We start from the raw sequence: 12,259 nt of genomic DNA on the forward strand, positions 1-12,259 counted from the left end.
TTTCTTTGAAATAACTTGTATTCTCATGAAATCGCTAAATCAGGTTAGCAACTCTTTTGAAGACTCACGCTCAGGCGTTAGTTTAATCTTTTGGACATCATATTGTAATTGACTTTTGCAAACATGTAATACTACAATCATGTAAACTTTTCAATTATGTATATGATGGTTGTGTGTACTTTCTTTACTATTCATTTGTTATGATACTGTACATGACATTCTCCGCCCCCGAATGTTTCCGCCATTCAAGTTTGGGGGTGTGACATTGAGTTCCTGCAACTCGTCGAGTCCACTGATGGACTCGCCGAGTCGGCTTCGTAGACAACAAAAATTCGACTTTTTGATCCTTTGACAGTTCACTTTTGCATCTAATAACCTAGAAAAACGACGTAGGCTCTGATACCACTGATGGGTTATGAGCATAACATCATTCCTATGGTGTACATGCAACCCTAATTGCTTTGATCTAGGTTTTTCTAATTTTAACATACAACATTGAATACCAAAGCAATAAACCCTAATCTAGCATGCTTATTTCGAAATATACATAATAAACAAGTCAGAACGATTACCTCAACTTGTTATGTAGTAATAACAAGAACTTCTTGGCCTTTGAAAGCTTAGTGCCTCAAATGTTGCACCTCTAATGGAGTCACAAACACCACTAGCAACAAGGAAGAACAAGAGAGAGAGAGAGAGAGAGAGAGGACAGGCTCAAATTCATCTATGGAATCCTTCTAGGGTTTCTAGTGGTCGATTTTGGCATGCCCAAGGGTTTCTTATATAGATGAGCAATTAGTCCTTAAGTAGCCTAAAGGATCCTTCTAGAAGTCTCTTTGGACGATTTCTATATGGACTACCATATAGAATTCGTCCATTGCTTCCTTATGGATCCTAAGCCCAACTTTGTAAGTACCTTATAGTTACAATATCAGTCCCCTTGATTTAATTAATCTCTTTTGACCATAAAACTAATTCTCAATTACTTCTTGATCAATATTAATTAAACCATATGATTTCTCTTTTAATATATTATTCACATAATATATTAATAAATCACAATTAATCCTCTTTCTCCATAATGTATCCTATCAGTTGCTAAGGTGAAGGAAACTCAAAAGGACCATGCTCATAATCGGGTCAAGTACATACCAAAATAGTTATGGGCTTAGACACCTAATCCAATAATATTTATCCCCTTTCTGACCTAGTTTGAAGAAGAACATGCATGTCCACAAAGTTTGGACTTTTATGGACCATTAGGGGTCCTAGAAGCATTCTGAAGAAGTTGGATAAGGACCTATCCGGATTAAGTTCTTAATGGTTGAGTCTTTTCCATTTTAAGCCTTATGTAACCTAGGGTTTGAGATTTTGTCCTTTTGGGTGGTCTTAATGGATAAAGTTGGAAACTTTATAATTCTAGACCATATTTCAGACCAGATTTGAGCCTTGGAGCTAAAGGAAACAACTTAGCCCAATAAACTGTTTTGAACCCAATGCCCACGATTTAGCATCAGGTCGCCATGTTGTGGTGACTAGGGTTGGATCAATTAGTTTGTCCTGATCCGATGCCACGACATGGCCAAGGATGGCCACGACGTGGCGAGTCGCTAAGGTTAAATGATTGACTGTTGACTTTGAGCTTTGACCGTTGACCTTGAGAGTTGACTTTTAATTTGTTGACTTTGGTTAAATGTCTAGTTTTAGAAAGGTAGACTAAGGGTCTTCCTTGCATATATCTAGGTGGCGGTTAGCTTAGTTTTGGGATTTTTTGAACCTATTGATTTAGAGTTGTGTTTCGAGGTGAGTCTCTTCATTGTACTCGTGGGTCGAAGGTACCAAAGTCGCCCCTCTGGATTTTGTTTGTAGGATGCTAGTTGTCTTTGTGATACTTTTATGTTTGTATGTTAGGCAGGGACCGTTATGAGAGTCAGAGTGAGACCCGTTATACTTGTTGGGCGGGGCCCGTTATGCAAGTTAGGGTGAAGCTTGTTAAACTTATTGGATGGGGCCCATTATACAAGTTAGTGTGAGTCTCGTTATGCTTATTGGGTTGGGCCCCTCATGCGAGTTAGGGTGAGGTTCGTTTTAGTCATTGGGTGGGACCCATTGCTTGTATGGTATGTGGTATTCTTGGAAACTCACTAAGCTTTGTGCTTACAATTTATGTTTAAATGTTTTTCAGGTTCTTTTGGTTCGTAAGGGAAGGGTCCAACATGAACACATCATATCCACAAGTGATTAGTGTTAATGACTTTTGGATTGTACTATGATAACTATTTTCCACAATGTTATACTTTTGATGGTTTTGGTTGTTTTAAAAACAAAAAATTTTGTATTGTACTTTTGAGGGTGTTCCCACATCCATAATTTCCAAAAGGATTTGTTACACCCAACAAGTCATTAAAATCATTGCTTTGTAGACATGCATGTCCAATGTATGTCTGCCCCAAGCTAGGTCACAAGAATGATGGAAATTCGTTCAAAATTCCATGCATGAACTAAAACCCAACTAAAACTTTGGATTTGCATCAATAAACCCAAAAGAGACCTCAAATATCCATGAAGTTGCCAACTTTACGGAATACATCCACTTAAACTCTCCCAAACATGAAGGAAAATGCATAAAAACCAATATCTTGAAGCATAGCACATAAAGTTTAGAACTTGAGGACTTACAGCGATTCAGAATATGTGCTACAAGGTGGTGATGGAGCTTGCTTGCTCTCAAGGGACCTTATTCTTCTTCAATATCACCAAAAACCACCAAAAAGCTTCAATAACTCAACAATGCAAACTAGGGCATGATTATGTTGAAAGGGATGTGATGGACGGTGAGGGTGAAAAAAACCCTAGCCATCATATCTTTTAAATAAGGCTTAAAGCACAAAAAAATGGATTTTGCATGCTGGCGGCCTCCACGTCTTGGCGCTCTAAATGAAGGCACATTTCCATCGGGTGCCGCCACATCATGGTGTTATCACCATCACGTCAACAACACGACGTGGCCACCAAAAACCATATATTTTTAAGTCTTAAATGTCTAAAAGCACAAAAGTAATTATGCATGGAACTTGGTATTACATTTTGTTTTTGGAATTTTGTGTATTTTTTAAAACTGAATGTTTAAAAAACGTTTTAGATGATTTGGAGTGAAATATTTTTTATAGTGAGTAAGAACTATTAGGAAAGTATTGAAACTGAAATGGTGTTGAGGTGCAACAAATCTTGAGTGAATAAAAACCTTATAGACCACTCTTATAGCTTTAATATGCACTACCTAAAAAGTTTAACCAATTGTTTATTCATAGATGACATAATGTTTGTCTTCAACATTAAATGAAACGTGTTGTCATACTCTTTTTTGATACAACCTTTGCATGCCCATGTTCCATTATTGAACTAGTTTCACCTCCATCTGATTTTTTCCCCAAACAATCATTTGTTTGTATCCCTCATTTTATTTTTGATAATTTCTCAAAAATGTCTAGCTTTTGTGACCCATTCATTATTCATGAAGATCATTTGCCTGTGCAATCCTTATATATTTCATCTTACTTAGAGACATTCTTGATTTATATAGAATAGTGGTGTAGCTGGATTCAGAGAAGGATTTTACGAATGTTAAATAAAATTAGATGTATCAGATATGGGATAACCGTTACAATAACTATTACACAAATTACAGAGAGAAACTGTTTTATTCAATTCACACAATGAGCACAGCTCTTACAATGCATATAATGAATTTAACAGATAATATAGGAATATACAATATTGACCCCTGAGCTATTTACATATGTACAATATTATTCCTAATACCCCCTTCCTCAAGGTGGAAGAGGGGAATATATGTTCTTCAATACCATCTTATTCATAAAGAGTTGCAGCTTTGGTGATGGAAGAGGTTTAGTAAACCTATCACCAAACTTAAATTGAGATCGAATAAGCATGAATCAAATTGTTTTATCAATGAAATTTTCAAGAACAAAATGCAATTCGATTTCTATATGTTTAGTGCGCTCATGGAAAATTGGATTAGATGCAATCTTAATTGCAACATCATTGTCACATAATAGTAATGTAGCTTCTTTCGGAGGACAATCAAAATCTCTCAAAAGTTGTCTTAACCAAATAATTTCAGAAGTGGTAGAAGCAATTGCACGATATTCAGCTTCAACTGAAGAATGTGAAATAGTAGGTTGCTTCTTCAATTTCCAAGACACTAAAGAATCTCCAATGGATATATAGAAAAACCAGTGATGGATTTTCGATAATCCAAGCATTTTGTCCGGTCAGCATTGCATAATGCTTTGAGTGTCAATGAAGATCTGGCAGAGAAGAAAATACATTATCCAGGACTCTGTTTCAAATATCTAACCAGATGGCAAGCTGCTTGATAATGTTGAATACAAGGATTCGACATGTATTGAGATAATTGTTGAACATAGTAAGAAATATCAGGTCTGGTGATATTTAGATAAACGCAATCGACCAATTAATCTTCGATAACAAGTTAGATCATCATATACATCACCCACATCACCTTTTAAATTGTTTCTTGGAACCATCATAGTGAAAACAGGCTTGGCACCTAAGAATCCCAAATCTTCAATTAGTTGAAGGGTGTAATTACGTTAGGAAACAAAGATTCCTTCTTTAGAAAGAGCAACTTCCAATCCCTAGAAATATCCCAACAATCCCAAATCTTTAATTTTAAATTGATCACTCAACTTATGTTTCAAGGAGTTGATTTCATGAATGGATGATCCTGTAATCAAAATGTCGTCAACATAAACCATAAGAGCAATATATTTGTCCCTGGTACCTTTAAAAAATAATGAATAATCAGATTTGGATTGTGTGAAACCAATCTGAATCATGAAATTGGAAAACTTCTCAAACCATTCACAAGAAGGCTGTCTTAATCCGTAAATGGATTTATTTAGACGACATGCTAATTTGGTACCATTTGAACATTTGTGATCTTGGACATTTAAGACAGGGGGAATGTCCATATAAACTTCTACTTTTAGCTCTTCGTTTAGGTAGCATTGTTTACATTTAATTGAACCAAGTTCCATGATTTTGCAGCAACTATAGCAAGGAGCAGTTTAACAGTAACCAATTTGGCAACAGGGGTATAAGTGTCAAAAAAAAATCAACCCCTTCCTGTTGACTGAATCCTTTGGCAACAAGTCTAATTTTATGGCATTCAATCTGACCATTGCTTCCAATTTTATGCTTGTATACCCATCTACAACCAACAATATGTTTGTTGGAAGGTAAGGATACAATGGTCCAAGTTTTGTTAGCATGCATTGCTTTTAACTCATCATCCATAGCATTGCACCATTCAGGATATTTAGCAGCTTGATTATAATTGTGAGGTTGAAAATTAGCAGAAATGTTCATCACCATGGCGTTATGAGAAGTAGACAATTTGTCATAGTTAATGACATCCTCTAAAGGATACAAAGAAGAAGTGGTTTTGGATAGTTTCAAAGAATAACAATGAAAATCCTTTAAGTATGTCGGAGGATTTTTATTTCAAACTGCCCGTGTATTGGGTAAAGGAATAGGTTTAGGAATGGGTTTATGAATTTGAATTAGTGAATATACAATTGGAACAGGATCAGATTGAGTATTATTAGAGGCAACTTCAAAAGGAATGTCATCAGTCATTGGAGAGGGCAAAACAATTTTGTCAAAAGGACCTATATCAGTGGAAGCGGTGTAACCATTTTTGAAAGGAAATATAGTTTTATGAAAGACAACATCTCTTGAAATAAGAAAAAATTTAGTAGATAAATCATACAATTTGTTACATTTCATATTAGGAGGATAGCCAACAAATATGCATGATTTTACTCTTTGACTGAATTTAGTTCTTCCTGCTTGTAAGGTGGATGCATATGCTAAACAACCAAAGCTTCTCAGATGGGAATTAGAAGAATGTATGCCGTATAATCTGTAGAATGGAGTTTCCTTTTGAAGAATCTTGGATGGTAATCGATTGATAAGATATGTTGTAGTTAAAATGCACTCACTCCAAAGACCAATGGGCAAATTTTATTGAAAACACAATGCTCTTGCAACATTAAGTAAATGTTGATGTTTCCTCTCAACAATGGAGTTTTGTTGAGGTTTGGAAACACAAGATTTTTGATGAATTATTCCATTAGCTGCAAAAAAAATCCTAAAATTCGAGTTCCTTAGCATTTTCAGATCTGAAAATTTTGATTTTCTTTGCAAATTGAGTGACAACCATTTGATAAAAGGAAGGAGTGTTTGAATAATGACATATTTGTTTTTGAGCATATATACCCATGTATATCTGCTATAGTCATCCACAATAGTAGCAAAGTATCTTAATCCTTGATAAGAAGGAATGTGATACGACCCCAAATATCACAGTATATAATGGCAAAACAGTCTTTTTGAAGAAGATTCATGGAGACTAAGGGTAATTTTTTTTTGTTTGGCAATAGGGCAAACATTACAATGAGAAAACAAAGTTCACATTGCTCACTCTATCATGTTTTTTGAATTTTTTATCATCCAACACATACAACTCTTGATACAAATCAGCATTACCAATCATCTTCATTGCCCTCATATCCTGAATTAGAGCATAGTAACATGTAAACCGAACCATTAAACTATGTTTCTTGGTTAAAGAACTAACAGAAATGAGGTTCTGATCAAAAGAAGGAACATAGAGAACATCTTTAAGAACAAAAAGATGATCAATGTTAATGTCTCCAAGAAGAGTAACTGGAAGAGTAATTTTGTTAGGCAATGTAACTATGTGATGATAAACCCTTCTAGGGTTAAGAAACATTACAATTTTGTGACAAACATGCTGAGTAGCTCCTGAATCCAATATCCATTTGTGTGATTTTTGCCCAGAATTAACAGATAATGAATAACATTTACCTGTAGTAGTTTCTTCATGAGGATTAACAGTACTCATGTGATTGGATAAAGCCGACATCACTTGTTGGCATTGTTCTTGAGAAAAATCCTTTGAACATGTTGGAAAGATCATTGTTGATAAAGGATATTTGATCTGAAGCATCACCACGATTTTGAATAGCAGCAACTCTCTTCTTGGATTTATATCCAAGTGGATATCTGTGAAGCTTGTAACATTTATCCATAGTGTGACTCTGCAATTTGCAATGAGTACAGTATGGTCTGTCTCTATTATTAGATCTGGTATTTGTTGCAGGTTTGCGAGTTTGAGAAGAATAATAGGATAAAGTTTTAGTAACAAACGCCATTGATTGTTGAACATTAGTGTCACGACTGAGAGATTTTTGTTTTTCTTCTTGAACAATTAATGAGAAAACACGATTGATTGAGGGAAGAGGATCCATGAGAAGAATTTGTCCTCTTGTGTGAGAGAAAGAGTCATCTAAACCCATTAGAAAATTCATAATGTGTTCATTATGAAATTATTTGTTGATTTTCTCAACACCACCACAGTCGCACTTGTCACATGTACAATGTGGCCTGAAATTGATGAGTTCATCAGTGAGCGTTTTGAGTTTACTACACCAATGGCTTCATGATTTTGATTGAAATTCGAAAGGTCTCTTCTAATTTGAAAGATGCGTGGACCATTACTTTTTTAAATTGCTCTTTCAAATCGTTCCAGATCTCAAGTGCAACATAATGAACATAACACTAGCAAAAATTCCTTTAGAGATAGAATGTAGGATCCAAGATATCACCAATTTGTTGTTCCTCATCCAAGCATTGTAATTAATCGCCTAAGAAGGATTTGGTTTAGGTAGAGAACCATCAATGAATCCAGTCTTATTCTTAACAGAAAGAGCAATTTGCATTGCGTAACTCCAAGAATTATAGTTTTCTCGGGTCAATAATTGTGATACTAGAACAAATCCAGGGCCATCAGCATGCTGAAGATAATATGGATGCATACGATCATCCATAGGTGAAACAACCGAGCTGGAATTGGCAGAATTAGATGTTGACATTTCGAAAGAACAAAATTAGTGAAAACAATAACAAAACGACTAATTGAAATCGAAATGATAAAATGATCATAGAAACGATCGAAGAAGATGATCGGAGAAACAATCGGAAAAGATGATCAGAGAAATGATAGGAAAATTAACAGAACGGAAAACAGTTACACTCTGATACCATATTACACGAATTAGAGAGAAACTGTTGTATTGAATTCACACAATGAGCACAGCTATTACAATACATATAACGAACTTAACAGACAATATAGAAATATACAATATTGACCTCTGAAACTATTTTCATATGTACAATATTATTCCTAATAATAACCCTTTAAAATAATATATATAGGAAGACCATGATAAGTTCACCCAACTCTGTGTTCGTCGGGCTTGTGTAATGTTTCAGTAATTAAAATTAATCTACGAATACAATAATCACCATGTGGGGTTTGATTAATGTAATTTACTGAAATTAACTAAAAATCATTATAAAATAGTCAATACATGGAGGTACTTTGTAAAATAATACGGAGAAGATAAAAAGTCTTTAATTAATGATTCATTAAATTTTGAGATCTCGTTTAGGACATTAACTAACCATGCATATATGTTTCCTGTACTATCATCCAATTAACACTCCCAACTTGAACTAATAACTTAATTTAGAAACTTGTCGACGAGTGTTGTTCTAATGTGTTTGGTCTGTAATGGTATCTTTCCAGCAAGCTATTAAACACATACAGTCGCATAAAACAGTTTCTTAACCACTGCAAAGAAAACAAAACCTAGAGAAACACGATGACAGTCGATGTATGGTTGACGGCGGTGATAGGAGTGGTGCCACTAGTAGGGTGGTTATTGTGGTGGTGGAACGACATATGGTATGGATTAGTTATGACAACCCTCCGGCCATCCAAAGGAAGCAACAAGCTGCCTCCAGGACACATGGGTCTTCCGTTCTTAGGTGAAACGCTCACATTCCTATGGTACTTCAGATTCCTACGTCGCCCCGATGACTACATCAATTCAAAGCGTCAAAAGTAATTGTGTTTTACTTCATTATTCTTTGTGTACTAATAAATGCCGCTTTATATTTGTTTGCTATACTAAAGGCTTGGTCATTTTGATTATGTAATCGAACAGATATGGCGATGGGATAGGGATGTATAAGACATACCTATTTGGTAGACCATCAGTGATTACATTTTTACCAGAGACCAATAAATATGTACTTCGAACTACCGAAAGCTTCATCTTGAAATGGGCAAATCCCGATCTTGTAGGAAAGATGTCACTGGTTGCTGTTCATGGAAAAGCGCATCTTAGGATTAGAAGTTTTGTTATTCGTAGCATTAACCAACCAGATGCTCTTCGTCGAATCGCCATTGCTGCGCAACCACGCATGATCTCGGCCCTCCAATCGTGGGTCAAACGTGATAAAATTACTTCCTATGATGAAATAAAGAAGGTTAGTTTTGAGAATATTTGCAAGTATTTTGCTAGTTTCGAACCTGGCCCTACGCTCGACCAGCTTAAAGAACACCTTGCCGGGATGCTTACTGGATTCAGAGCTTACCCGTTGAATATACCAGGATTCACATTTCATCGTGCGCTTCAGGTATTTATCACGTTGAACTTAATGTTTCTTCATGTATATATGTCGTTATTAGAGATGGTGTAGATAATGTATGCTCCATTTAGAAGTGTAAAGATGGTTGTTTGCAATTTTCTGTGACAGAGTCGTAGAAAAGCCCAAGCGATTTTCAGGGAAGAGCTGGATAAAAGGAGAAGGAAGAACGATGGAAGAAATGATGCTATGAATGATCTACTGGATGGTTTAATGAATCTAAAGGATGAAGAAGGGAATAATTTGAGTGACACTGAGGTTCTTGATAATATTACTGGCATTCTTCTTGCTGGCTATGAATCAACTGTCATCGTCACAATGTGGGCTATTTATTATCTTGCAAAATGCCCAGAGGTTTTAGAAAGGCTTCGGGTACGCTTATGTCTGTCTCTTCTATCTTGGAGTTTTGACTTTATCTTAACGCTTATCATCATGATATATAGGACGAAAACATGGTTCTCAAAAAGTGTAAGAATGAACAGCTTGTGACCAGTGATGAGATTTTGAAGTTAGAATACACCATGAAGGTATAATTAATCATCTTTGTTTCGCTAAAACATCTCCTTTGAATAAATTTTGATGTTCGATTTAAAAATCATTGGTTCAGGTTGTGGATGAAAGTATCAGATTGGCTAATGTCTCTACTTTTATATTTCGTACAACAACACAAGATATCGAATATAAAGGTAATTAAACAATCTCCAATACATTGAAATCATATGAATTCAATGGATTGGTATATATACATTTCACTAATATACAATATTACTTATTAAACTCTATATTCCATTACACTTTCTACATTTTAATTGATTTCCACATCATTTATATATATAAAAGAGAGAGAGTGTGTAGAGTTCAATGAGCATATTCTAATATTCTATTGAGTGTCGTGCATTAAGCCATAATGAAGATTTTGATTTTAATATGTTCAACTCCCCATTCAAACTTCCCATTAAATTAAACTACTGTTAGAGATATGTTCTTAATATTTTATTTATGCTTTTGTTTTATGTTTGTATTGCTTACTTTTATATTATAATGCAGGATACACCATACCAAAAGGATGGAATATGGTTGTATGGCTTAGGAATGTCCACGTAGACCCTAAAAACTACAACGATCCATTGTGTTTCAACCCTGATAGATGGGATGTAAGTCAGATGCCAAGCTTAATATGTTTGCTTTATGATTTTTCTTCTTTTTTTTTTTTTTCAAAACTAAATCTGTATACGTATATGTTTTCAGGGATCAATTCTGCCAGAAAACTTCCAAGCCTTTGGCGGCGGCCCAAGAATCTGTGCAGGAAATATGCTTGCTCGTTTACAAATTGGCTTGTTTCTTCATCATATGTCCACAGGATACAAGTAAAGTTATAGTCATTTGAATTTATGGCATTTCATACGTCAATTAGTAGACACATAATTTGACTAAAAAGAAAAAATTTCCTATTGATATTTACAGTTGACCTTTTAAATGGATTTCAGATGGGAACTAGTGAATCCAGAAGCGAAAGTTAACTATCTCCCAATTCCAAAACCAGAAGATGGTCTTGAAATTACCATTGCAAAACTATAAAAACATCTTAGAGAGTTTACTTAATTGATTTATCGTTTTAGTTATTTCTAATTCTAAAACTACTAAAGAGCGGCATATGTTGGTTGAAAATTCATATCATTGTAACATTATGTTATTATACCGAGTGTTATAATATTATTTTTCTCACGTCTTATCTTTAAATATTATTAAAAGGAAACTTTGTCACATCATCTTCAAAAATGAGGGTCATTGATTGTCTTTTATTCATATTTTTCCAGCTTTAGATCATTACGTTGATATCATCATTTGGTCAACCTTATTTTTTTTTGTGCACTAATTTTATGAAATTTATTAATGACAATTACGTTTCAGATTAAGAAAATTTATTAATGACAATTAAATTTCACCAAAAATACAATTACTTTTAAAATTATGAAATCTATTAATGACAACTAAATCTCACAAAACTAAAATAAAATAATACACCGCCCCACCCCTTATTTTCCGTTTCTTTTGTTCTGATTTGAAAATCACAAACACAAACATTATTTTCTTTTCAATTTATTTATTAATGACAATTAAATCTCACTAGAAATACAATTACTTTTAAAATTAGGAAATCTATTAATGACAACTAACTCTTACAAAAAGAAAATAAAATAATACACCATCCCACCCCTCATTTCCCGTTTCTTTTGTTCTGGTTTGAAAATCACAAACACAAACATTATTTTCTTTTCAATTTTACAGGGAAGAAGATATGAAGATTAATGGTGTTGGAAGATATATATATATATATATATATATATATATATATATATATATATATATATATATATATATATATATATATATATATATAAAATAGATTCTTCCACTAATTTCAATGATGCGATACGTCTTCTTTCACAATGATTCAATCAATTCTCCTTTCTACGACCTCGAAACCAGATACAATTTCTCTTCCCATGTCTTTATGCGCAAACAATCCATAATCTTATCTCTTTGATTCCTCCTTATGTAACCTCGAATCATTTTCATCTTATGATTACAACCGCAAACACTCATTTATTTTGTCTCCTTCTCTTTC

At 34.2% G+C, this 12,259-nt stretch overlaps 1 protein-coding gene across 1 annotated transcript; it reads left to right on the forward strand.

Annotated features, from left to right (window-relative positions):
* Window positions 1-8,663: 8,663 nt before the first annotated feature.
* On the forward strand, window positions 8,664-11,327 carry LOC145100490 (ent-kaurenoic acid oxidase 1-like). The gene is made up of 8 exons (XM_079037746.1): window positions 8,664-9,043; window positions 9,147-9,621; window positions 9,742-10,002; window positions 10,074-10,157; window positions 10,238-10,316; window positions 10,678-10,784; window positions 10,879-10,997; window positions 11,118-11,327. Exons 1-8 carry the CDS (start codon window positions 8,802-8,804, stop codon window positions 11,206-11,208), a joined length of 1,458 nt encoding a protein of 485 aa, XP_078893872.1. The 5' UTR covers window positions 8,664-8,801; the 3' UTR covers window positions 11,209-11,327.
* Window positions 11,328-12,259: the final 932 nt, after the last annotated feature.

The sequence above is a fragment of the Lactuca serriola genome, chromosome 4 (genome assembly GCF_051521515.1).
Source record: "Lactuca serriola cultivar US96UC23 chromosome 4, Lser_US96UC23_V15, whole genome shotgun sequence".
NCBI classification, from domain to species: domain Eukaryota; kingdom Viridiplantae; phylum Streptophyta; class Magnoliopsida; order Asterales; family Asteraceae; genus Lactuca; species Lactuca serriola.

Bases quoted from the DNA above. Each gene is read 5' to 3' on its own strand.
- LOC145100490 (XM_079037746.1), top strand. From the start codon at position 8,802: ATGACAGTCGATGTATGGTTGACGGCGGTGATAGGAGTGGTGCCACTA. The intron at 9,622-9,741 runs GTATTTATCACG...TTTCTGTGACAG, and splicing joins CATTTCATCGTGCGCTTCAG to AGTCGTAGAAAAGCCCAAGC. The intron at 10,003-10,073 runs GTACGCTTATGT...CATGATATATAG, and splicing joins AGGTTTTAGAAAGGCTTCGG to GACGAAAACATGGTTCTCAA.